This window comes from Oncorhynchus kisutch, linkage group LG16, assembly GCF_002021735.2.
Source record: "Oncorhynchus kisutch isolate 150728-3 linkage group LG16, Okis_V2, whole genome shotgun sequence".
NCBI classification, from domain to species: domain Eukaryota; kingdom Metazoa; phylum Chordata; class Actinopteri; order Salmoniformes; family Salmonidae; genus Oncorhynchus; species Oncorhynchus kisutch.
The window spans coordinates 39,193,972-39,221,776 of NC_034189.2; the positions used below are offsets into that span (position 1 = coordinate 39,193,972).

At 42.4% G+C, this 27,805-nt stretch overlaps 1 protein-coding gene across 1 annotated transcript in view; it reads left to right on the plus strand.

The window, feature by feature from the left end:
- The first annotated feature begins 5,807 nt into the window (after positions 1-5,807).
- LOC109890438 (contactin-associated protein-like 5) overlaps positions 5,808-27,805 on the plus strand; it is a 35,293-nt gene continuing 13,295 nt past the window's right edge. The window contains exons 1-10 of the mRNA XM_031792363.1: positions 5,808-6,192; positions 6,822-6,932; positions 7,561-7,754; positions 8,805-8,952; positions 12,533-12,736; positions 12,909-13,093; positions 13,282-13,425; positions 24,156-24,429; positions 24,597-24,740; positions 24,923-25,088. Coding sequence (XP_031648223.1) covers positions 6,093-6,192; positions 6,822-6,932; positions 7,561-7,754; positions 8,805-8,952; positions 12,533-12,736; positions 12,909-13,093; positions 13,282-13,425; positions 24,156-24,429; positions 24,597-24,740; positions 24,923-25,088 — 1,670 coding nt within the window. The 5' untranslated portion in view covers positions 5,808-6,092. The remainder of the gene's footprint in view (positions 6,193-6,821; positions 6,933-7,560; positions 7,755-8,804; positions 8,953-12,532; positions 12,737-12,908; positions 13,094-13,281; positions 13,426-24,155; positions 24,430-24,596; positions 24,741-24,922; positions 25,089-27,805) is intronic.

Sequence of the window (27,805 nt, forward strand, 5' to 3'; positions counted from 1 at the left end):
ACACCATGGCTCTTGAAGCTCTCAACCTTCTCTACTACAGCCCCGTTGATGAGAATGGGGGTAAGGAGAATTAGAATAAGGTTAGGAAGGGTTAGAAAGAGTTAGCTAAAATTCTACAGTTGTCCCCCACACAACTCGAACACGCAACCTTTGGATTGCTAGACGGTTGCGGCATATGCACACCCATCCTCGCCGGCCAACCTTGCTACTTTGGTTTCTGTCTAAAGTAACCAGACCATTAGTACATACCATACATGTTGGAGGTGCACACAAATATGTATAATATCCTTCATAAGGATCTGAGGCCAGCCTGAAGCAGGAACAAGCAGTAATATACTGTATGTAAGGACAGCAAAAGTCATGGATAGGCAGGAGATTTTCAGTTTTTCCTCCTTTGTGGGACCTGGCCAATATTTGGAGAGAACCACACTGCTGTGAGATTGTCCTTTCCCAATTACAAGCCATCAGGTGAAATTGAACCACACAAAAACACAATCTCTACAAGACTTTAAAAAACAATAATAATTGGTTGCTGAGGACAGACTGCCTCAAAGCAACTAAAAGCAATGCCACTGACCTTTATATAAAATACTACTTATTTTCCCCTTATATTCGCACATGATCTGATTCACAGCGAATCTTCTACAACCAGTGAGATATGTCAAGGGCAGAGCAAGGTAAAGTATGAATGTAACATATTGAATGCATTTACAGTGGCTTGCAAAAGTGCTCACCCCCTTGGCATTTTTCCTATTTTGTTGCCTTACAACCTGGAATAAAAATGGATTTTGGGGGGAGGTTTGTAGTATCATTTGATTTACACAACAGTATGCTTAGGGTCATTGTCCTGCTGGAATGTGAATCAAATCTCTGGGAGACTGAAACAGGTTTCCCTCAAGAATTTCCCTGTATTTAGTGCCATCCATCATTCCTTCAATTCTGACCAGTTTCCCAGTCCCTGCCGATGAAAAACATCCCCACAGCATGATGCTGCCACCACCATGCTTCACTATGGGGATGGTATTCTCGGGGTGATGGGAGGTTTGGGGTTTGCGCCAGACATAGCGTTTTTCTTGATGGCCAAAAAGCTCAATTTTAGTCTCATCTGACCAGAGTTCCTTCTTCCATATGTGTGGGGAGTCTCCCACATGCCTTTGGCAAACACCAAGCATGTTTGCTTGTTTTTTTCTGGACACTCTTCCGTAAAGCCCAGCTCTGTGGATTATACGCATTAAAGTGTCCCTATGGACAGATACTCCAACCTCCGCTGTGGAGCTTTACAGCTCCTTCAGGGTTAACTTTGTTCTCTTTGTTGCCTCTCTGATTAATGCCATCTTTGCCTGGTCTGTGAGTTTTGGTGGGCGGCCCTCTCTTGGCAGGTTTGTTGTGGTGCCATATTCTTTCAATTTTTTAATTATGGATTTAATGGTGCTCCGTGAGATGTTCAAAGGTTCAGATTTTTTTTTTTAACCAACCCTGATCTGTACTTCTCCACAACTTTGTCCCTGACCTGTTTGGAGAGCTCCTTGGTCTTCATAGAGCCGCTTGCTTGGTGGTGCCTCTTGCTTGGTGATGTGGCAGACTCTGGGGCCTTCCAGAACAGGTGTATATATACTGAGATCATGTGACACTTAGATTGCACACAGGTGGATTTTATTTAACTAACTAACTTCTGAAGGTAATTGGTTGCGCCAGATCTTATTTAGGGGCTTCATGGCAAAGGAGGTGAATACATTTGCAAGGTACTGTATTGAATGCTCATTCACCAGCCTCAGATGAAGGACCTTAATTTGATCACCCTGTTGCAGGAGAACATTCCTGCAATGCAGGACTTCAAACTTGTAGTTTATATGACATTGCGAAGGCTTCAGAAGTTTGTAATTTCCACTTTGTTCCACCAAATTTCAGACTTGATTTTCCCTTAAGAAAAATGTACCATCCTCTACAAAAATATCCATGAACTATAATCCACATAATAATCCACATTTCTTTGTAGCAGGTTGCTTTTAGAATAGTTTATTATAAAATTTATGTTTTTGCACATGGATTAATTAATTGATATTATACTACACGGTCTGTAATTGATTGGACTTATCTCACTCGTTATTGATATGGTTTTGTCAGTTTAGACGGTTTAGGTCGTCCCATTTATCAATCTTCTCTACCTTGGCAGTCATTCTAACTGTGATTAAAAGTTCAAATGGTTTGGATTTCCTAACTCTGGTGATGGGAAACCGAGGCTTTCTGAAGGCTTCAGCGCTTTCACCAAATTGTGGCAAAAAACTGTTAATTACTCTGAGCTTTATTATCTGTTCACAATGCACATTAGTGTCATCTGCTGATCAGCAAAAAATAGCAATGTGTGATTATCATATATATATTTTTTTCTCTACTGTTTCCATTAGAGCTTTGTGGTGCAGCGGTAAGTCGTTGGCAGTAGTAGCCTATAATCAGTTGGAATACCAGGTTTCCATCATGCTTCCCTTTTTTGCCTTCAAGTTGACTATTTTTCAAAAACGGAATCTATGGCGTTATTTAGGATGCTTATATTACACTAAATGAAACAAATTATTTGAACAACAGTGCAGAAAGTGTGGTTTCAAATCAAAAATATTTTCGAAATAGTGTGCCTTCAACAGGATTTGACCTCGTACCCTCACGTCCCTGAATGGTCCATAATTCTCTACTACACATTCTAAGCTTCCAGTCAGGTGAACCTTTTTGTCCAAATTCCTAACTATATTTATAAGTACAGTGTCCAGTACTTTTTTTAAATGTAATTTTCCCCCCAATTCCGTGGTATCCAATTGTTAGTAGCTACTATCTTGTCTCATCGCTACAACTCCCGTAATGGCTTGGGAGAGGCAAAGGTTGAAAGTCATGCGTCCTCCGATACACAACCAAACCAGCCGCACTGCTTCTTAACCCAGCACGCATCCAATCCGGAAGCCAGCCAGAGGAAACACTGGGCACCTGGCAACCTTGGTTAGCGTGCACTGCGCCCGGCCCGCCACAGGAGTCACTGGTGCGCGATGAGACAAGGATATCCCTAACAGCCAAACCCTCCCTAACCTGGATGAAGCTAGGCCAATTGTGCATCGCCCCACGGACCTACCGGTCGCGGCCGATTACGACAGAGCCTGGGCGCGAACCCAGAGTCTCTGGTGGCACAGCCGGCGCTGCAGTACAGCGCCCTTAACCCTTCGACACACTGTCTGAAAAGCACATGATCAAATGAAGCTTCGGACGTCAGTGATGATGTACTTCTGATAAAGTGATACACGCATCGGCACACTGCTTCTAAGTTAGTTGCTTAGCGATTTTGACACATGCCTCGGAGCTCCAGGATCAAACGTAACATCACTACCTAACCCTGGCTGGATTCCAATTGGAATGATATAACACTTTGCAAACCAGCATAATATGGCTTGCCGATGTGGCCTGCAAACCAGAAGTTTCAAACCACTGTGTTGTGGTGTAACAACGCTGAAGAAGTATGGTAATGTCAAAAAATGAATGCACTGCCATATAATAAATAATTACATTTTTATAATAAAATATTAACTTAGGAGCTCACTTGGGAAAGGCTATAGAACTGACAGCTATCGAATCCAACAACCATGTCTCTGTCACTAGCAAACACAGTCATGGGTTGTACTGGTACCAAAAACAAATCACTGAAAAAGCACCCTGGGAAATAAATATGCAAATAAGGCTGGTCATCGTACACTGTTAAACCAACACTCAAAAACTAGTTACTTTAACTCCATAGATATGTATGCTGAGAAAGTGTAACAGCACCAGCTCTAATGAAGTATTCATTTATGTCTGAATTTGCAAAACCCATGGTGTTAGAACACAATCTTGGGGTGTTTGTTTATCAACACTTTAAAAAGTGTGAGTTTAACCCTATTTTGGTGGGTTCATTTTTAATTACTAAGAAAGTGTTAAATGTGCTGTGTAGGAGTGCTTATTCATACTGACTATATGACAGTATAAGTCCATGTATATTACTATTTCTACGCTGTATGCAGAACACAATTAACCCTGGACTTCTCTGACATCCTGACCTCAGGGGATTAAATATGCCATTGGTATTTGAAAATCTTAAAACCTGTCTCATCGGAAAGAAGACCGTCTTCTGTTTATGTGTATGCATTGTATATTTTCTATACATTTACTCACCTACTCTACAGTCTTTGGGGACAGTGAATTTCTAGATGTTTATAGAGGTTTTATAGATGTTACATTATTTTTGCTGTCCCAAAAAGTATTTAATTTTTCAGTTCTGTGTATTTTTTATTGGAATTTGGGAGACAATAAGACCACGTATCTACTGTTTTGTGTAACAGACCAGTTAATGTCATTAAAAAGTTGTTATTAACACTCTAGTGAGTCTAATAATGACGGCACAGGATATGTACAGATCTCCAATACAGCACAACAACATGCCATTATCAGAAATATGTTTAGGAATCAAATTCCTAACAACATCGTTGGCATGGCAATAACTGTCATATTTCACATATAATATCTTTACCATTATTTTATTGGATTCAGTTATCTTTGTATTAAACCTGAAACTAGTCCTTCAAAAGTGCCTCTAAATGACATGAAAACACAACAAATGAACAACGAAGCGTATTTGTCCTGTCCAATCTGAGTTGGTGAATATAGAATAGTTGTTCTAAACCTTCCATCTGGCCTTCCAGGGTTATGGCTGCATGCCTACCCACAGAAAGCAGATGCTGACTGGCCTTGCCAGTGCCTTGCCAGGCAACCCAACTGAGCACTGCATCATGTTATCTATGGAACAATGCTCTTATATGATCCAGGATGTACTTAAGTGCGTGTGTGTGTGTGTGTGTGTGTGTGTGTGTGTGTGTGTGTGTGTGTGTGTGTGTGTGTGTGTGTGTGTGTGTGTGTGTGTGTGTGTGTGTGTGTGTGTGTGTGTGTGTTTGTGCGTTTAAAAATAAGACAACAACACAGCATGGTAGCAACACAACATGACAAAGACACGGTAGCAACACAACATCGCAGCATCACAACAAGGTAGCAGCACAAAACATGGTGCAAACATTATTAATCCCAGAAATCTATTTAATTAGATATTTAATGTGGGAAGAAACCAAAAGCATAAATGCACAGAGAGAGCAGCAATATCTGAAATAGTATCGCACATAAGTGATTAATAAACAAAATGACATGATTTATGAACGGTCTTTAGACCATCCCATTTCAAATGGATCCTGTTATAGGATGGATAACATAACTTTCAGTCCAAATGACCTTGCTGGAATAATGGTGCAGAGATGATATGAGATAGATTAGGATGAGGTTTAGTGTATGATGACTAACACGTTACAATGCAATAATCCGTGACAGGCAATCACAATCAAATGCTAAGCAGCGTCTAATTAAATATAGGCTTGATGGGTTTATTATGGCATCTGAACTGAACAATCTATACAGTATGCGTCAAAAGTGTTGGGTCTCATGTTTTGATGCTATAGCGTGAAAGCACAGCGGGATATGCAAGCCCTGACATCGCTTGGACGCGCGTGGAGCTGTCTTTGGTGCTGAATCTCCTTCCCTCTCTCTCGCTCTCTTTCTATCTATTTGACGCTTACTCTCTCTCTCTCTCTCTCTCTCTCTCTCTCTCTCTCTCTCTCTCTCTCTCTCTCTCTCTCTCTCTCTCTCTCTCACACACACACACACACACACGCGCGCGCGCGCTTGCAAATGAAGCAGGTGAGATGCTCACTGCGTGCTCAACATTCTGATTGATTGCCCTTTGGAGTCGCGACGATGCTAGTGCGTCGGAACGCACCAGAAGTAACCAGCAATCCTTGATGAAGAACGCAAAGCTATTGTCCTTATAAATATAAATAGCGACTTTTGTTGTTTTTGAAACAACGTCTTTAAGATGATATTTGTGAGAAGGTCTCTACGATTTAAGCACATGGCTTTTACAAAAACATATCGAGGATAGAGCTGGAAAGCCACAGGAACATTCTGAACGGCGGCGCGCACACGTTTTGGACCTATTTTCTGGAGACCACCGGCCGATGCTGTAACGCAAATTGGATAAAATGCCTGCTCTGTTGGCGAAAATGAGCTCGAGAAGCGCCTGGTGGTTCTATGCATTCAGTGTCGTTGTTTTGAGTATTTGTGGATCCACACATGCAGCAAGTAAGTCAATTGCAAGTCTGTTTACAGTAGACTAGCCTATTCGATATCGGTGTTTAAGGTTGCCAAATATATCTGTCACACTCTGACACTCATCCAACTCAACTTTTGGTATGATATTTGAGAGGTACATATAATTTTCCCATAATTATTCTGGTGAGCTATTGTTTTAACACATTAGGACACTTGTTATGTTAGGCTAAGAAAATGCATTTGGTGTGCTTTGAATTAATATTCAATTGTCTTGTATTCAATTGCATGGTGTCTATGTTGACTTCAAATTGACAGGTGTTAAATGCTTATTAGGCTACTCAATGTAGCTGTTTTGGAGAAGTCATAGGGAGAAGTCACAATTGGCCCAGCGTCGTCCTGGTTAAGGTTTGGATTGTGTAGGCCGTCATTGTAAATACGAATGTGTTCTTAAAACTTCTTCGGGATCGGTGTCCCGTCATTGTAAATAAGATATTGTTCTTAACTGACTTGCCTAGTTAAATAAAGGTTCAATAAAAGTCAGATGAGGTAAGCTACTGTATCGGGTGGTTTGCTGGGACACTCCCTCTTTCCATCACCTGGTGGCAGTGTTTCACACTATTGTTCACGCACGGCATAAAATAACTATGGTCCTCTTTCAGAAAGTTGTAATGGACCATTGCTATCAGTTTTGCCTGAGTCATCCTTCAAAAGCTCTTCAACATCCTCCAACAGTCAGCTGCCTCACACCGCAAAGCTGAACAGAAGAGAGGGTAAGTATTGCCACGTTGACTGTAAGCAAAATATTGTCAGATCTAGTGAGGGATTTGGCTGCATTATTAGAATCAGAAGATTAGATTCAGATTCAGAGATTCAGAGTGTTTAATAGTCACACGTACAGGGTTGCAGGTGTGGTTGCAGGGTAAAGTGAAAATCTTCGGCTCCGAGCTCCAACATACAGGACTAAGTGAAATAAAATACTGAAAATGGTCATAAAAAACAACAACAATAGAAATAGCACTATATACGTCATACCTCTAGCAGTGATGAATAAATACATGTCCATTGGGGTGGAGGCAGAGTAAAGACTGTTGAGAGGGTGAGGGGGGATGACCATAGGGGGAGCAGCATGACCACTGAGTGGGTGTGAGGACCAAGTCAAATAAAAACAATGACAATTATGCTAAAATGAAATACATCAATAATATACATATTAACAACTGCAACAGGGATGAATGTCATTGTTAATTGTCACAGACACACACACACACACACACACACACACAGACACACACACACACACACACACACACACACACACACACACACACACACACACACACACACACACACACACACACACACACACACACACACCCATTGTACCCTTTCCTGCTCCAGGAGAGGGTGGCTGGGCCCCGGAGCGGTCAGACAGGCAGCCTTGGCTCCAGCTGGACCTCAGGGAGAAGATGGAGATCACGGCCATCGCTACACAGGGCCGTTCAGGGAGCTCTGACTGGGTGAGCAGCTTTATGCTGCTGTTCAGTGACTCTAGCCTGGCTTGGAAGCAGTACGGACAGAGCGAAGACACTGGGGTGAGGCTCTGCCTGTCTGGCAGGTTGATGTCAATTGTCATGAGTCTTGCCCTAGAGGCAGAACTAAGCGGCTTTTCCTTCTAGAGGGGCCAGCTGCAAAGTCAAAATTGTCTATATCGTATAATTCATGAAAACTACAATGTCACCGGATTTAGGTTAAAGTTGGGTGAAAAAAATATGAAATTCCCTTATGTTAATTACTAATTGTCATGTCCCTTCAAAAAGCATAATAAGAAAAATTATATTTGTGTAAGTCATAAGAAGTAGGGATTCCTTCCTTGGCAGATATTATAAGACATTTTAAAGCTGTAAATGAGAGATTTTGGTTAAGTACAGCAGAGAAAAGTAGAATGCGAAAATGAAATGTTTTGCTGTAATTAATGGAAGAAAATAGAAAGAAAGAAAATAAGAATTAAATAAAATGTCACACTTCTAAAAATACCAAATGTAAACTTTTGTTTACCTCATCAACCCCCAGCTATTTTCTGCTCTCTGTACTTGAAACGCTCTCACCCCTGAAGCTTTCAGGTGGCCGCTTGAGAGTTACACAGAGCATAAAACACAGTCTTTTGGCCTCTAGGGTACAGCGCTTCCTTTTTGCTTGACTTGAATTACTTTATTTTTGGGAGTTTGAACTTTTGAATTGATTTCTGTGGCCACTGGGCCCACCAGAGACAGAGGTCGCATTGCTTCTTCCCATGCTGAAAGGCTAAACAAATGGGCTCAGATGGGCTTAGGCCTCCACAGAAGAATCAATACAAGTCATGAAAGAGCTTTATCTTCCCCTTAAATCTCATGTTCCTTCTCGTTCCTCTCAAAAGTTGTGAGGAATAAATAGAAAAACTGCATCTTGACACAAAAGCAAAGCCCTCAGTTTGCCCTCGTTAGTATCATTGACTGTCTACTATTCCTGGATTTTTTTTCACATTACCTTTGAATGAATGATTACTTTTCATGATCTGTTACCAATTGGAATTTTTTTTTTGATTTGAATGTGTTTGACCGTTCTAGTAAGTACTGTATCTATTCTCCCTCTCCTCTTCCCAGCAGACATACAGAGGGAACACAAACTCAGAGGGTGTGGTCCAACACAAGCTGGTCCATTCCATCACAGCTAGGTTCCTACGCTTCATCCCACTGGACTGGAGCACTACAGGATGGATCGGCCTCAGAGTGGAGGTCTATGGCTGTGCATACAGTGAGTGGATCATCACATCAGGCTGTCTCTAGTCAGGATATTGTTTGTGTTATCGATGCTCGGATCAGCTGTTTGTTCACCCGCAACCGTCCGTGATAAAGTGAAAATCGGAAGCCCGCAATGTTTTTGACGGGCCTTTTTAGATAGGTCTGTGCATATGATTTCCAAAATTGTTGTATGTTATTTGTTACTCAACTTGTCTATAATTAGGTACAGTTGAAGTCGGAAGTTTACATACACTTAGGTTGGAGTCATTGAAACTTGTTTTTCGACCACTCCACAAATTTCTTGTTAACAAACTATTGTTTTGGCAAGTCGGTTAGGACATCTACTTTCTGCATGATACAAGTAATTTTTCCAACAATTGTTTACAGACAGATTATTTCACTTATAATTCACTGTATCACAATTCCAGTGGGTTAGAAGTTTACATAGACTAAGTTGACTGTACCTTTAATTAAGCAGCTTGGAAAATTCCAGAAAATTATGTCATGGCTTTAGAAGCTTCTGATAGGCTAATTGACATCATTTGAGTCAAGTTGTTATTTTGAAGCAACATCTCAAGACATCAATCAGGAATTTAAAGCTTGGTCGCAAACGAGTCTTCCAAATGGACAATGACCCCAAGCATACTTCCAAAGTTGTGGCAAAATGGCTCAAGGACAACAAAGTCAAGGTATTGGAGTGGCCATCACAAAGCCCTGACCTCAATCCTATAGAACATTTGTGGGCAGAACTGAAAAAGTGTGTGCGAGCAAGGAGGCCTACAAACCTGACTCAGTTACACCAGCTCTGTCAGGAGGAATGGACCAAAATTCACACAACTTATTGTGGGAAGCTTGTGGAAGGCTACCCGGAACGTTTGACCCAAGTTAAACAATTTAAAGGCAATGCTACTAAATACTAATTGAGTGTATATAAACTTCTGATCCACTGGGAATGTGATGAAAGAAATAAAAGCTGAAATGAATCATTTTCTCTACTATTATTCAGACATTTCACATTCTTAAAATAAAGTGGTGATCCTAACTGACATAAGACAGGGAATTCTTTGTAGGATTTAAACGTCAGGAATTGTGAAAAACTGATTTTAAATGTATTTGGCTAAGGTGTATGTAAACTTCCGACATCAACTGTATATGTAGCTTCTCTTCTGTCATTATTTGTTGCCCTGGAAGAGTAAATAAACCCTTGCTCACCAGAAAAATGTCATAAATTGATAGAATTAATGCTTTAACCTAGTTGACATCACTAAAGTTTGTTTTCGCTTTCCTCTTTAATCTCTGCTTCTCCCGTGCAGCAAAGACGTTTAGGGACCGGGGAAAAAATGCAATAATAAAACATTTAAAACTGGAAAGATTATTTGGCTCGCGTACAGTTAATCCCTAAAGCTTAGGTTTAGGCTATGCACTAACGCCAGACAAAATAATGAAAGAAAAACCTTAACGTAGCCCATAGATAAGAATTGCACAAGAATTATACATTTATGGATTTTTAATGCATTATTTCTCTTTATTTAACCTGCCCGCCACACAATGTTATATTTAAGTACTTCATAACGACCAAACTAGTGGCAACTGAGCTGCCACCAACTTGAAGGAGACGATACCTTAACTTTGCTGGAGTATTGAAACTCATCATCCTGAGATGTTTTTAAAACATTCATTTATTTAAGTGTTGTCCAACACCTTCCTAGGGTCTGGGAGCACTAACAGAAAAGGTTGAAAACTATATTTTGGTGTTTTGAATCCTGTTTAGTGCAGAATTAGATACCTTCTCTTTTGGTGCGGTTTCCTCCCTCTAAAGCTTCTAAACACCATTATAATGTTTTTAATTCTGTCGAGTGCAGAAATAGATCCCTATTTCTGAAGTGTCTTAACGTTTCACGTTGTTTGAAATATTTGCCATTTTATACCATTTTGGCAGACATTGTCAGGCATAGTGTTCAAATCACCAGCAGTAGCTGTAGGTTGACCTGAAAAGATTGAGGATTCTGCTCTTGCCTCTTTTGTTGACAACCAGGTTCTTCTTCTTATTCTTTGGTATTATGGCGGTCCGCAAAGAAATGTTGTAGGTGCCTACTGCCACCCACTGTATCGGCTGTGTATCAGCCAACTACTTGGTCGTATAAATTCATTACACTTTGTGAAAAAATTGCACTACCAACTAAACCTACAACCATCAAAACCTCACCACTACTTGGCCCAATCGGATTATTTTGGTAAAATGAAATGAACAAATCATTGAAATGACTTGGGGTATTTTGACAATTTATTGAGACTGCTATGAAATGACAGAGGGGATACAGCTATGTAGGAGAAACAGATTGAAGGGAGCATGGAATTTAACCCCGGTCTTCGGTGGGGAGAGGGGTGACGTGTCTAAGCCAGCTACATTAGGCCTACAGCTATACCACGGGCTCTACACGACTTGCATTCATTTTTATTAAGTATGGTTTATAGTGCATTCGGAAAGTATTTAGACCCCTTTCCACATTTTGTTACGTTACAGCCTTATTCTAAAATTGAATAAATCGATGGTTTTCCTCATCAATCTACACACAATACCCCGTAATAACGAAGCAAAAACACATTTTTAGATTTTTTTCAAATATATAACAATGAAAAAATATTATATCACATTTACAGAAGTATTCAGACCCTTTATTCAGTACTTTGTTGAAGTAGCTTTGGAAGTAATTAGAGCCTCGCGCCTTCTTGGGTATGACACTACAAGCTTGGCACACCTGTATTTGGGGAGTTTCTCCCATTCTTCTCTGCAGGTCCTCTCAAGCTCTGTCAGGTTGGATGGTTGTCCTTCTGGAAGGTTCTCCCATCTCCACAGAAAAACTCTGAAGCTCTTTCAGAGTGACCATTCGGGTTCTTGGTCACCTCCCTGACCAAAGTCCTTCTCCCCCGATTGGCTCAGTTTGTATCTGAATACTTTACAAATGCATTGTATGTTGGTTGTTTTTTGTTGTTGTCAATTTCAATTCACCCCAGAATAGTTTCTTACAGTGTGGCTGTGTGGTTGAGCAGGTAAAATTCAAATGAAATGTACTATGTTATTGCCCCTCCCCCTGTTTCTAATCTGTCCAAATAAACCGTTGGAAAAATAAAGGTGGAATTCCACACAAAAAATACCCATAGGCCCTTATCATCAATCAATAAACTATTGATTGTATGAGAAACACCGTTTTGGTGTTTTTATACATGCACTGAAACCCCCAAAAGTGTTGTTTTCACAACACTGTCTTAAAAAGTTGAAGAACCACTTTGGGTGTTTCAGACTATTTTGTTTCTGTTTTAGAACACATTCGGTGTATTAAAACGCTCACATTGGGTTTACATTCAAATACCCCCCAAACAGCAGATCTCAGATTAGGTGCACTACTTTTCATGGTTATTTTTACAGTGCAACTGCCCTTCATCCATACAATATGTGTGTGTGTGTGTGTCTGATTATATACTAATGTATTATAAAGCGTTAGCACTAATTTGAACATTATGCTAATATTCAGTATATGGGTAATCTGACTGTGCTTTCTTCATGTTTATCTTCATCCACTATTGGTTCACAGAGTCAGATGTGGCAAACTTCAATGGCAGGAGTGCTCTGTTGTATCGGTTTAACCAGAAGTCCCAGAGAACGGTGAAGGATGTGATCTCCCTCAGGTTTAAGAGCTACGGGGCAGATGGGGTGCTGGTGCACGGGGAGGGGCACAGAGGAGACTACCTGACATTGGAGCTGCACCACGGGACCCTGGCTCTGCACCTCAACCTGGGTAAGCACAGGCCAATGGTCTCATACAACTACTATAAGGGAATGGTGCTATCATTATGACAAAATCAAATATACAGTAAAATATGCTGATTCTGAAAACTCCTCATTCAACCTACTGTATCTGTGTTGTACTCTTCTTCCCTCCTCCTCCTCTCCCTCTTCCCTCTCTCCAGATGACGCTAAGCTCTACCCCAGCAGTGGGAATGTGTCAGTGGGCCTGGGCAGTCTCCTGGATGACCAGCTCTGGCACTATGTCCTAGTTAAACGCTCCAACAAGCAGGTCAACCTCACCGTGGACGGGCACACACTTCACCTCAGCACCACAGGTGTGGAAGACTCACTGGAGGTGGACTATGAGGTGCGTCATCACTCATTAATGTACTGTATTTCATTAGAGCCACTGCAAATTATGCGGCATAATTAATTATGCGCCATCAATCATTCATTCATCCATACATTACTGAATTATATATATTTAAATGTTTTTTGTGTGTGTAATCAATCAGTAATGTTTTGTTATGAATCCATTCTCTTTGTGTCTCAAAGCTCAGCTTTGGAGGAATTCCTATACCCGGTAAACCAGGAAGCTTCCTTAGGAAGAACTTCCATGGCTGCATAGAGAACCTCTACTATAATGGAGTCAGCATTATCAACCTGGCCAAGCGACGCAAGCTCCAGATCCACAGTGTGGTAGGGATCTATACTATACATAAAGCATCCTGAATGTACACTGGCCAAGCATACTGTATGTGCCCCATGAAAAAAAAAACTACAGGGCCCCTAACATAGAAATCAGAATGTTTCAGATTAAAATAACGTACTGAACAATATGTGTTATTAAATGTACTAACTGTGAGCTTCTGCTGCTCTGTACTACAATTGTGCATATTCTAGTTTCTACTTTCATCCTTTTCCTATATTTTAACAGTATTGCAAACGTTTTTGGTTCCTAATGTTAAAAAAAATCATAATTCCTAAATATATGCCTAAATAACAAACCCAAAATAAAAACAATTCCTGAACTATGTGGACTGCAGGCATAAATGTGGTACCTACAGAGAGCAAGCAACTGTAGTGTCAAGACATTATGTGGTTCATTCCTGAGTAAGTTCCACAAGAGATAAACCATAGCAGAACATACTCTGAAACAGTATTTTGCCCGTCCCCGGGCAGGCTTGGGTAGAACAGGTTAAGGCATTTGCCCTTGTGTTTGTTCCCTGTAAACAAAACTCAGAGGTTACCCTGCACCAAGAGCCCAGGTCAAGCCTTCTTGCTTATAATGTCTTTAAAATGACATTTTCTAGCGAACTGGTTTTCATTTGAAAGGGTGGCAAGGTTGTTCAACCTGCCTTGGCACATTTCAGATCTTAGATTGTTCTTTGGAGGTTTCAGCTTACTGAAGGCACGTTCACCTCCAGCTACTGTTGCAGGCATTGTACAGAAGATTTGCAGTGCAACGCATATCTCTCTCAAAAAAAAAGCTCTGTAGCTGCATCTTGTGGATGGCATGTAGGAGCTCTACAGGAGAAAGTGGCACCGTATATCATCTTTAGACGTCGCACCTCATTTTCAAATCCATCTGGGAGATCTTTGCGGAGTACTTGTTTCTCAATTTGTGTCAAGATACACACACACATTTGGTTTTGGTGAAATCTCCTTGCGTATAGCTGCAATCGCGTGGAACCGCAAGCACTGTGTTGCGAAATCCAGTGTCTGACTTCTGTTCATTTTCCTATGTCATCTTCAGTCTCGTCAGGGAAACGTTTTATTTGTTTTCTGTCGGCTCCTCTGTTCACTGTGAAACTGAGCAGTTCCACCCCGTTCATTTGCCACCGTGGAGGCTTCTGCCAAAAGAGCGTCACCATTGATTACGCAGAGCCTGTATTTCTTCCTGTAGTGCCTTAATGTGAGGTGCTTCAGTGTCCACTGAAATATTTCCTGACTGCAGAATTAGGCTTCTATACTCAATACACTGCAAAACTCTTACCCATAAAGTGAGCAGGAAGATTGCCTTGAAAGACATTAAGTAGCTTTTCAGACCTTTTGCCTCAGATTTGGCTTCTTGTTTGTCAGGCTGCAGCTAGCAAGAAGCATGTCTAGGGCCTTGATGATAGACGGTAAATGAGTTGCCACTGGTCGGACCGCAGCAATACACGCACTCCATCGCGTGTCTGAAAGGCGGTTAAGACAGCAGCCAGTATTTTCTTTGAGAATGGCCCATCGCTCTGGGCTGGAACTGAACAGATTGTACAGACGATTCACACAGACAAAAAAGGTTGATACTCCTGCACGGCTGAGCTGCATGTACACCCACAAGAATAAGAGTATGGGAGGCACACGGTAAGTATGTGGCCAGTGGATTCTTTTGCAGTGTGTGTGCCTGAACTCCCTTCACTTTCCCTGACATATTTGTACCATTTATCATAGCCTTGACCACGGCAATCTGCTATGGCAATACCATGCCCTTCCTATGCACTCAAATCATTTTGGAAATTTCACTGCATGTTTTTCTAGCAAAGTCTTTAAATTCAAGAAAACGTTCAATTATTTCCCAGTCACCTGTTTCCTGAACTTTATCTTTGTGTACCTATCTCACCAAGAATACATTTAGCTCAGTATGGGAAATGTCTGGAGTTGCATCACATACAACCGAGTAATAGATGACATCTTCTCTTTCATAAAGTATTGTTTTCAAAAACCCTTTGACCACATATTCCTATGAACTCGTTGTGGCTCTCAGATCTGAGGTAATAAGACTGTCATGCTCCTTTCCTTTTGTCCGTGACTTTCTGTAAGTGCTCACGTAATAGCGGGTCATAATTTGACCACAGTTCAAGGAAGCCTAGGTAATGTCCATGATGCACATCATCAAGATTGAGTGATTTCTGTCAGAATGGTAGATTCCTAGATGCGATGTACAGTGTCATCCAAAATCCATCCTACAAGTGCTCTGTTTTTATACATTTTGGACTGGATTTGTTTCTGCAGCTGACTGTCTATACCTGTAGCTGTTGTTACGGTATGCTGGAGATTTTTTCATTTCCAGTAACAGTTCTTGGGAGACTCACTGATGATATCGTATAGCCATCCTTACTATTCAGAGAACTGGGTGAAGGTTTACTTTGCTCATGAGAAAAAAAGAACACATGGAATGCAATATAATGCCTTTACACTCTTACTATAAATAAGCCAGTCTCTCTGCAACATTTCTCTTCTGTTTGCTGACTTACTGTAAATAGTTGGGGAATGGCTTGCCTTCTGAGTCTGGGTGCATGCTTTTATACAGTTCTGTCTCCTCACCACACCAGTTGGCTAGTCTGCGAACAATAGCTTCCCTTTCAAAACCTCATCTTCCACACTTCGAATCTGTCCATTCTCTTCCTTTCCCTTATTACTTGCTTGTGTCACTCCTTTACTGGCACAGCTGCTACTCCTTAACTCCTCTTCATCCTCCCTGCTCTCCTCTGCATCAGAGTCTGTCTGACAGCTTTCTGCTGACCTGGGGCTCTCTAGGCACTAGGAAATGAGTAAGCAAAGGGAAGTTTAGGTTTAATGTTCACTCCTACAAAGGTTACCATACTAAAAATCTACTACAAAATGAAAAAACGTTTTAATAGTATACAGTTGAAGTCGGAAGTTTACATACACTTAGGTTGACTGTCCCTTTAAACAGCTTAGATAATTCCAGAAAAATGATGTCATGGCTTTGGAAGCTTCTGATAGGCTATTGACATTATTTGAGTCAATTGGAAGTGTACCTGTGGATGTATTTCAAGGCCTACATTCAAACGTAGTGCCTCTTTGCTTGACATCATGGGAAAATCAAAAGAAATCAGCCAAGACTTCCGATTTTTTTTTTGTAGACCTCCACAAGTCTGGTTCATCCTTGGGAACAATTTCCAAATGCCTGAAGGTAACACGTTCATCTGTACAAACAACAGTACGCAAGTATAAACACCATGGGACCACGCAGCCATCATACCCCTCAGGAAGGAGACGCGTTCTGTCTCCTTGAGATGAACGTACTTTGGTGCGAAAAGTGCAAATCAATCCCAGAACAACAGCAAAGGACCTTGTGAGGATGCTGGAGGAAACAGGTACAAAAGTATCTATATTCACAGTAAAACAAGTCCTATATCGAAGTACCTGAAAGACCGCTCAGCAAGCAAGAAACCACTGCTCCAAAACCGCCATAAAAAAGCCAGACTACGATTTGCAACTGAACATGGGGACAAAGATTGTACTTTTTGAAGAAATGTCCTCTGGTCTGAGGAAACGAAAAATAGAACTGTACAGCTATAATGACCATCGTTATGTTTGGAGGAAAAAGGGTGAGGCTTGCAAGCCGAAGAACACAATCCCAACCGTGAAGCACGGGGGTGGCAGCATCATGTTGTGGAGGTGCTTTGCTGCAGAAGGTACTGGTGCACTTCACAAAATAGATGGCATCATGAGGTAGGAACATTATGTGGACAATTATGTGGATATATTGAAGCAACATCTCAAGACATCAATCAGGAATTTAAAGCTTGAGTCTTCCAAATGGACAATGACCCGAAGCATACTTCCAAAGTTGTGGCAAAATGGCTCAAGGACAACAAAGCCAAGGTATTGGAGTGGCCATCACAAAGCCCTGACCTCAATCCTATAGAACATGTGTGGGCAGAACTGAAAAAGCGTGTGCGAGCAAGGAGGCCTACAAACCTGACTCAGTTACACCAGCTCTAATAAGTTGGGCCTAAATTGATCCAACTTATTGTGGGAAGATTGTGGAAGGCTACCCGAAACGTTTCACCCAAGATAAACAATGTAAAGGCAATGCTACCAAATACTAATTGAGTGTATGTAAACTTCTGACCCACTGGAAATGTGATGAAAGAAATAAAAGTTGAAATAGATCATTCTCTCTACTATTATACTGACATTTCACATTCTTAAAATTAAGTGGTGATGACCTAAGACAGGGAATTTTATATGAGATTAAATGGCAGGAATTGTGAAAAACAGAGTTTAAATGTATTTTGCTAAGGTACATGTAAACTTCTGACTTCAACTATACATATCAAATAGAATTCGTATTTAAGTGTGTCTAAGTCATCATGTGCCTAACTTTACAATAAAAAAAATGTGTCTAGTTATGCTGCTGCTGCTATAAAACAACTGCCTCACCTCCAAGGTCCACTGTTTCAACTTCATGTGGTAGACACATGTTGGGATCTTTGTCTACGGCAGTAGTAGTACTAGAATCTACAGTATGGATAGGTCGACTACATGTTAGGTTTTCATTTTAGTCTTATTAGCTATCCAATATCACACAAATGTTGTGGAATACAGTTATAATAATATCTAAATAATAGCTAATTAGCTAGCCATAGCTGGTAGTGGTAGCTCATCATTATCATGTTAATAATTACTGCTCTGACCGAGCCGAGTGAGTCAACGGTGGGCAGTTACCTGCAGCTAGCAAGCTATCAAGCTAGCTATGTTGGCAAGCTAGGCTACTCAGTTCGGCAGGCCGTCTACACTGACTTACCACTCAAATCCTTCTCCTCTTTTTTTTCTGTGAAAAAACGTAGGGAGTCATTTTCCCCTTAAATTTTGCTTAATCCGTCTCCATTTCCTTTCTTTCCTTTTCTGGAAACTCGATTTTGTTTTTGAGGGGGCCATAGTGGTTATCTCTCGTGACTGCTTAGGCTACATGCTTGAGCAACCGTCAGATCAGAGGTATTGTTTTTTCACCTCGTGGAGAATGGACCAAACCATGTACATTATGGGGGGGGGGGGGGGGGGGGGGTTGCCTGACCTGATTATGGTTATACGTTTTCATTTTCATCACAGATTCTTTAGTCTAACTTTTTTTAAATGATTAACAAATCATTTTCTAAACATTTAGGGGCCCTTACCAGGCTAGGGCCCCATGAATCATCCATGCCCCCCCCCTCCCTTAACGTTGCCCTTGTGTATACATACTACACTCCAACTGAATAAACTCCTATAAGAATGACCATTAATTAAAGTCATTCTATACGTTATGCCTAAATGACCCAGTATGGATGAATGTGGCGTGTTTTGCATTAAAAACCAGGTGATTCGAGCCCTGAATGCTGATAGTTTGAAAGCTATGCTATATCAGACCGTATACCATAGGTATGACAAAAATATATATTTTTACTGGTCTAATTGCGTTGGTAACCAGTTCATAATGGCAATAAGGCCCTGCGGGGGTTTGTGATATATAGGCAATATACCACGCTTAAGGGCTGTAATCAAATCAAATACAATTTTATTTGTCACATACACATGGTTAGCAGATGTTAATGCGAGTGTAGCGAAATGCTTGTGGTTCTAGTTCCGACCATGCAGTAATATCTAACAAGTAATCTAACAATTTCACAACAACAAAGGAATGAATAAGAATATGTACATATAAATATATGGATGAGCGATAGCCAAATGGCATAGGCATTGTTTAAAGTGACAAGTAACACATTTATTACATTCAATTATTAATTATTAAAGTGGCTAGAGATTTGAGTCAGTGTGCCACTCAATGTTAGTGATGGCTGTTTAACAGTCTGATGGCCTTGAGATAGAAGCTGTTTTTCAGTCTCTCAGTCCCAGCTTTGATGCACCTGTACTGACCTCACCTTCTGGATGATAGCGGGGTGAACAGGCAGTGGCTTGGGTGGTAGTTGTCCTTGATGATCTATTTGGCCTTCCTGTGACATCGGGTGGTGTAGGTGTCCTGGAGGGCAGGTAGTTTTCCCCCGGTGATGCGTTGTGCAGACCTCACTACCCCTTACGGTTGTGGGCGGAGCAGTTGCCGTACCAGGCGGTGATACAGCTCGACAGGATTCTCTCGATTGTGCATCTGTAAAAGTTTGTGAGTGTTTTTGGTGACAAGCCAAATTTCTTCAGCCTCCTGAGGAGGAAGAGGTGCGTCTTCTTCACCACGCTGTCTGTGTGGGTGGACCATTTCCGTTTGCCCGTGTTGTGTACACCGAGGAACTTAAAACTTTCCACCTTCTCCACTACTGTCCCATCAACGTGGATAGGGGGGGGGGGGTGCTCCCTCTGCTGTTTCCTGAAGTCCACGATCATCTCCTTTGTTTTGTTGATGTTGAGTGTGAGGTTATTTTCCTGACACCACACTCCGAGGGCCCTTACCTCCTCCCTGTAGGCCGTCTCGTCGTTGTCGGTGATCAAGCCCACTACTGTTGTGTCGTCTGCAAACTTGATGATTGAGTTGGAGGCGTGCATGGCCATGCAGTCAAATCAAATCAAATCAAATGTATTTGTCACATACACATGGTTAGCAGATGTTAATGCGAGTGTAGCAAAATGCTTGTGCTTCTAGTTCCGACAATGCAGTAATAGCCAACGAGTAATCTAACCTAACAATTCCAAAACTACTACCTTATACACACAAGTGTAAAGGGATAAAGAATATGTACATAACGATATATGAATGAGTGATGGTACAGAACGGCATAGGCAAGATGGAGTAGATGGTATAGAGTACAGTATATACATATGAGATGAGTAATGTAGGGTATGTAAACAAAGCGGCATAGTTTAAAGTGGCTAGTGATACATGTATTACATTAAGATGCAGTAGATGATATAGAGTACAGTATATACATATACATATGACATGAGTAATGTAGGGTATGTAAACATTATATTAAGTAGCATTGTTTAAAGTGACTAGTGATATAGTTTTACAATTTCCATCAATTTCCATTATTAAAGTGGCTGGAGTTGAGTCAGTTTGTTGGCAGCAGCCACTCAATGTTAGTGGTGGCTGTTTAACAGTCTGATGGCCTTGAGATAGAAGCTGTTTTTCAGTCTCTCGGTCCCTGCTTTGATGCACCTGTACTGACCTCGCCTTCTGGATGATAGCGGGGTGAACAGGCAGTGGCTTGGGTGGTTGTTGTCCTTGATGATCTTTATGGCCTTCCTGTGACATTCGGTGGTGTAGGTGTCCTGGAGGGCAGGTAGTTTGCCCCCGGTGATGCGTTGTGCAGACCTCACTACCCTCTGGAGAGCCTTACGGTTGTGGGCAGAGCAGTTGCTCTACCAGTTGCCGTACTCTCGATTATGCATCTGTAGAAGTTTGTGAATGTTTTCGGTGACAAGCCGAATTTCTTCAGCCTCCTGAGGTTGAAGAGGCACTGCTGAGCCTTCTTCACGACGCTGTCTGTGTGGGTGGACCAATTCAGTTTTTCCGTGATGTGTATGCCGAGGAACTTAAAACTTACAGTCATGGGTGAACAGGGAGTACAGGAGAGGGCTGAGAACGCACCCTTGTGGGGCCTGAGTGTTGAGGATCAGCGGGGTGGAGATGTTGTTTCCTGCCCTCACCACCTGGGGTGTCCCGTCAGAAAGTCCAGTACCCAGTTGCACAGGTCGGGGTCGAGACCCAGGGTCTCGAGCTTAATGACGAGTTTGGAGGGTACCGTGGTGTTAAATGCTGAGCTGTAGTCGATGAACAGCATTCTTACATAGGTATTCCTCTTGTCCAGATGGGTTAGGGCAGTGTGCAGTGTATCAAGGGACCCCGCTTTGTGTCGTGCATAAAAACAGCCCTTAGCTGCGGTATATTGGTCATATACCACACCTCCTTGGGCCTTATTGCTTAATCATGAATTTGTTTTGTGTCATGAAGGTTCACACCTCTCAAAATACATTTTCAAAACTACAATGCTGGAAGATGATGCATATATAAAATTAAATGGTGGTTAGGAAGAGGCAAAGTAGGTAGAGTTTTCCCAGTCCATTACAGAACGCCTCTGCTCTGTCTATTTTAATGTAATTTTGTACAGCTCTCTCTAGAACCCTTTGGTGACCAATTACAGGCAGGCGCTGAGCCATGGACACCCACTCCCTCCCAGCCTACGGTGAGCTCTGTCTGTGGAGGTAATGTGTATGTCCCAAATGGCACCCTATTCCCTATATAGTGGTATACAAAAGTAGTGCACTATATAGGGAGTAGGGTGTCATTTGAGACACACCCAATGTGAATATATGGTAGATGGACATGTTGAGGAGGCGGCATTAATGAGAAATGAAAGGAAGCCACTATTGTCATTATTTTCATCCCAAATGGGCATCTGTGCAGAAGGCGTACCTGGTACATTGCATAGTTGCCATGGCAAATGTTCAGGTATTAGATCAAACAGAAAGTGCTAAAATGTTCTGTTTGATCTAATACAATACTTGCCCATTGTTTGGCCCTCTTTGTCATTCAGCTGAACCTATTGCCATCCATGTGAACTGTGGAAGCCAATGAAAGAGACTGTAAAGGTATTTGAGATGCTGCCTGGCAGATAGTCTGTAATATGTTAGGGGACAGTTTCAGATTTGTATTTGTATTTATTATGGTTCCCCATTAGCTGCTGCCAGGGCAAGTATTGATGAAGTCAATCTCTCCTCTACTTTGAGCCAGGAGAGATTGGCATGCATATTATTAATGTTTGCTCTCTTTGTACATCCAAGGGCCAGCCATGCTGCCCTGTTCTGAGCCAATTGCAATTTTCCTAAGTTCCTCTTTGTGGCACCTGACCCCACGACTGAACAGTAGTCCAGGTGCGACAAAAGTAGAGCCTGTAAGGACCTGCCATGTTGATAGTGCTGTTAAGAAGGTAGAGCAGCGCTTTATTATGGACAGACTTCTCCCCATCTTAGCTACTGTTGTATCAATATGTTTTGACCATGACAGTACAATCCAGGGTTACTCCAAGCAGTTTAGTCACCTCAACTTGCTCAATTTCCACATTATTTATTGCAAGATTTAGTTGAGGTTCAGGGTTTAGTGAATGATTTGTCCCAAATACAATGCTTATAGTTTTTGAAATATTTAGGACTAACTTATTCCTTGCCACCCATTCTGAAGCTAACTGAATCTCTTTGTTAAGTGTTGCAGTCATTTCAGTTGCTGTAGTAGCTGACGTTTATAGTGTTGAGTCATCCGCATAGACACACTGGCTTTACTCAAAGCCATTAGTAAAGATTGAAAAGGGTAAGGGGCCTAGAAAGCTGCTCTGGGGAATAACCGATTCTACCTGGATTGTGTTGGAGAGGCTTCCATTAAAGAATACCGCCTGTGTTCTGCTAGACAGGTAACTCTTTAACCACAATATAGCGGGGGGGGGGGGGGGGGGGGTGTAAAGCCATAACACATACGTCCTACCAGCAGCAGACTACGATCGATAATGTCAAAGGCTGCACTGAAGTCTTATACAACAGCCCCCCTCAATCTTTTTTTATCATCAATTTCTCTCAGCCAATCATCAAGTCATTTGTGGAAGTGCTGTGCTTGTTGAATGTCCTTCCCTATAAGCGTGCTGAAAGTCTATTGTCAATTTGTTCACTGTAAAATAGCATTGTATCTGGTCAAAGACATTTATTCCTAAAACTTTATTAAGGGTTGGTAACAGGCTATTTGAGCCAGTGAAGGAGGCTTTACTATTCTTAGGTAGCGGAATGACTTTGGCTTCCCTCCAGGCCTGTGGGCACAAACTTTCTAGTAAGCTTAAATTGAAGATATGGAAAATAGGAGTGGCAATATTGTCCACTATTATCTTTCAGTAATTTTTCATCCAAGTTGTCAGACGCCGGTGGCTTGTCAATTGTTGATAGAGAACAATAATTTTTTCCCCCTCTTCCACACTCACTTTACGGAATTGAACATTACAATTCTTGTCTTTCAATTTGTAGTACGTTTGCCAATCGGTTGTGCAGCCAGACTTATTTGCTATTCCTTTTGCCTCATCCCTCTCAACCATACCATTTTTCAATGTATTAATCCACCGGGATTTAACAGTTGTTACAGTCATTTCGTTAATGGTGTGTATGCTTATTAGTAACTGGGATAAGTTATAAATGCGTCAAGTGCAGACAGACAGCCCAGCGCCGGAGTTCTGTTCTCCTCTGTGGCAGGCAGCAGGATCGATGATGTATTCACAGCTAAGCTCAGCACGTGTATCGGACAAATACTGAACTCTGTATTCACTCTCAATGCTCCTTCACTCTGCCTGGGACAGGAAAGCTGAATTAGTGATAACATTTGACATTTCCATGGCCTTTCCACTCAGATGACCATGAATAACATTGCATCTGCTAGTGTGTGTGTGTGTGTGTGTGTGTGTGTGTGTGTGTGTGTGTGTGTGTGTGTGTGTGTGTGTGACGTACAGTATGTCAGTCACGCATGCACATTCATTCTGTATGTGTCACAGGAAAGGACCCCTGACTCAAAGGACTCCAGAACAGACACACAAAAGGAATGACTTCCCGTACTGTGTACAATTTCCGTCTCTTTGAGCAGTTGCTAATCAGCACGTCTCAATAGAAGAGAGTAGTAGGCTACCACTGAATGTGTATAGCATTGATCCCTACTTAGCCTTTCCTCTGTTCCCCAGGGCAACGTGACCTTCTCATGCTCTGAGCCCCAGCCTCAGATGGTGTCCGCCACCTTCCTGTCCTCCAGCGGTAGCTACCTGTCTCTACCCCTGGGGCCTCTTGGGGTGTGGGGGCTGGACGTACACTTCCACTTCAGGACCTGGAACCAGGAAGGACTTCTGTTCTCCACCGGCCTGGCACAGGGATCACAGCACCTGGTGTTGCAAATCAGCGGAGGTCAAGTGCACCTAATGGTCCATGGAGCTGCTGAGCAGAAAACCAACATTTCCATAGGTTAGCAGCTAGCTAGCTAGGAAAAAGCCACCTAATGGCATGTCACATTGACTTTGTGGTCGCTAATGTTTGCTACGTTTGCAGGTAACAATGAACTGGTAGCATTATGGGACTGCAGTAAATGTAGCCTAACCCATGATTTGTTTTTCTGTGTTCTGTTTTACTAGAAGTCGGTGTAACTGATGGCCTGTGGCATTCTGTTAGTCTGAGCTACAGAGATCGGATGGTTTCCCTGGTCTTGGACAATGAGCCAACATCTACCGTGGACGTACAAAGTCATGCAGACTCAGGCAATAGTGTATTTTTTGGAGGTAAGATGGCAGTCTTTTAGCTATTGCTTATTGTTGGTGGAAAATTGGTAATGACTGTGTCTTAAATTATGTTTGAATTTTTTAAGTGTGTGTTTTAATTCGATCATTGTTTCATCAAAATGTGTTTGATGACTATTCCTGGAATGATTTAGCAATACAAATATTGTCATGCTTTCCAACAGGTTGTCCCCAATACAGTGGTGACTGTAAGAAACCTACTGTGGCCTTCCAAGGGTGCATGCGTCAGATCTTCCTAAACAACCAACTTATGGATCTACCCCATGTGCAGCAAGGGCTTTTGGGTAATTACAGCAAGCTTCAGTTCGACATCTGTGGGATCCGCAACAGGTATGCTCAATCTCAACAATTCATGTTTTTATATCTTGTATTTTTATTTTTTATTTTATTTCACCTTTATTTAACCAGGTAGGCTAGTTGAGAACACCTTTATTTAACCAGGTAGGCTAGTTGAGAACAAGTCCTCATTTGCAACTGCGACCTGGCCAAGATAAAGCATAGCAGTGTGAGCAGACAACAAAGAGTTACACATGGAGTAAACAATTAACAAGTCAATAGCACAGTAGAAAACAAAGGGGGGGTCTATATACAATGTGTGCAAAAGGCATGAGGAGGTAGGCAAATAATTACAATTTTGCAGATTAACACTGGAGTGATGAATGATCAGATGGTCATGTACAGGTAGAGATATTGGTGTGCAGAAGAGAAGAAAAGTAAATAAATAAAAACAGTATGGGGATGAGGTAGGTGAAAAGGGTGGGCTATTTACCAATAGACTATGTACAGCTGCAGCAATCGGTTAGCTGCTCAGATAGCTGATGTTTGAAGTTGGTGAGGGAGATAAAAGTCTCCAACTTCAGCGATTTTTGCAATTCGTTCCAGTCACAGGCAGCAGAGTACTGGAACGAAAGGCGGCCAAATGAGGTGTTGGCTTTAGGGATGATCAGTGAGATACACCTGCTGGAGCGCGTGCTACGGATGGGTGTTGCCATCGTGACCAGTGAGCTGAGATAAGGCGGAGCTTTACCTAGCATGGACTTGTAGATGACCTGGAGCCAGTGGGTCTGGCGACGAATATGTAGCGAGGGCCAGCCGACTAGAGCATACAAGTCGCAGTGGTGGGTGGTATAAGGTGCTTTAGTGACAAAACGGATGGCACTGTGATAGACTGCATCCAGTTTGCTGAGTAGAGTGTTGGAAGCCATTTTGTAGATGACATCGCCGAAGTCGAGGATCGGTAGGATAGTCAGTTTTACTAGGGTAAGCTTGGCGGCGTGAGTGAAGGAGGCTTTGTTGCGGAATAGAAAGCCGACTCTTGATTTGATTTTCGATTGGAGATGTTTGATATGAGTCTGGAAGGAGAGTTTGCAGTCTAGCCAGACACCTAGGTACTTATAGACGTCCACATATTCTAGGTCGGAACCATCCAGGGTGGTGATGCTAGTCGGGCATGCAGGTGCAGGCAGCGACCGGTTGAAAAGCATGCATTTGGTTTTACTAGCGTTTAAGAGCAGTTGGAGGCCACGGAAGGAGTGTTGTATGGCATTGAAGCTTGTTTGGAGGTTAGATAGCACAGTGTCCAAAGACGGGCCGAAAGTATATAGAATGGTGTCGTCTGCGTAGAGGTGGATCAGGGAATCGCCCGCAGCAAGAGCAACATCATTGATATACACAGAGAAAAGAGTCGGCCCGAGAATTGAACCCTGTGGCACCCCCATAGAGACTGCCAGAGGACCGGACAGCATGCCCTCCGATTTGACACACTGAACTCTGTCTGCAAAGTAATTGGTGAACCAGGCAAGACAGTCATCCGAAAAACCGAGGCTACTGAGTCTGCCGATAAGAATATGGTGATTGACAGAGTCGAAAGCCTTGGCAAGGTCGATGAAGACGGCTGCACAGTACTGTCTTTTATCGATGGCGGTTATGATATCGTTTAGTACCTTGAGTGTGGCTGAGGTGCACCCATGACCGGCTCGGAAACCAGATTGCACAGCGGAGAAGGTACGGTGGGATTCGAGATGGTCAGTGACCTGTTTGTGACTTGGCTTTCGAAGACCTTAGATAGGCAGGGCAGGATGGATATAGGTCTGTAACAGTTTGGGTCCAGGGTGTCTCCCCCTTTGAAGAGGGGGATGACTGCGGCAGCTTTCCAATCCTTGGGGATCTCAGACGAGATGAAAGAGAGGTTGAACAGGCTGGTAATAGGGGTTGCGACAATGGTGGCAGATAGTTTCAGAAATAGAGGGTCCAGATTGTCAAGCCCAGCTGATTTGTACGGGTCCAGGTTTTGCAGCTCTTTCAGAACATCTGCTATCTGGATTTGGGTAAAGGAGAACCTGGAGAGGCTTGGGCGAGGAGCTGCGGGGGGGGCGGAGCTGTTGGCCGAGGTTGAAGTAGCCAGGCGGAAGGCATGGCCAGCCGTTGAGAAATGCTTATTGAAGTTTTCGATAATCATGGATTTATCAGTGGTGACCGTGTTACCTAGTGCAGTGGGCAGCTGGGAGGAGGTGCTCTTGTTCTCCATGGACTTCACAGTGTCCCAGAACTTTTTGGAGTTGGAGCTACAGGATGCAAACTTCTGCCTGAAGAAGCTGGCCTTAGCTTTCCTGACTGACTGCGTGTATTGGTTCCGGACTTCCCTGAACAGTTGCATATCACGGGGACTATTCGATGCTATTGCAGTCCGCCACAGGATGTTTTTGTGCTGGTCGAGGGCAGTCAGGTCTGGGGTGAACCAAGGGCTGTATCTGTTCTTAGTTCTGCATTTTTTGAACGGAGCATGCTTATCTAAAATGGTGAGGAAGTTACTTTTAAAGAATGACCAGGCATCCTCAACTGACGGGATGAGGTCAATGTCCTTCCAGGATACCCGGGCCAGGTCGATTAGAAAGGCCTGCTCACAGAAGTGTTTTAGGGAGCGTTTGACAGTGATGAGGGGTGGTCGTTTGACTGCGGCTCCGTAGCGAATACAGGCAATGAGGCAGTGATCGCTGAGATCCTGGTTGAAGACAGCGGAGGTGTATTTGGAGGGCCAGTTGGTCAGG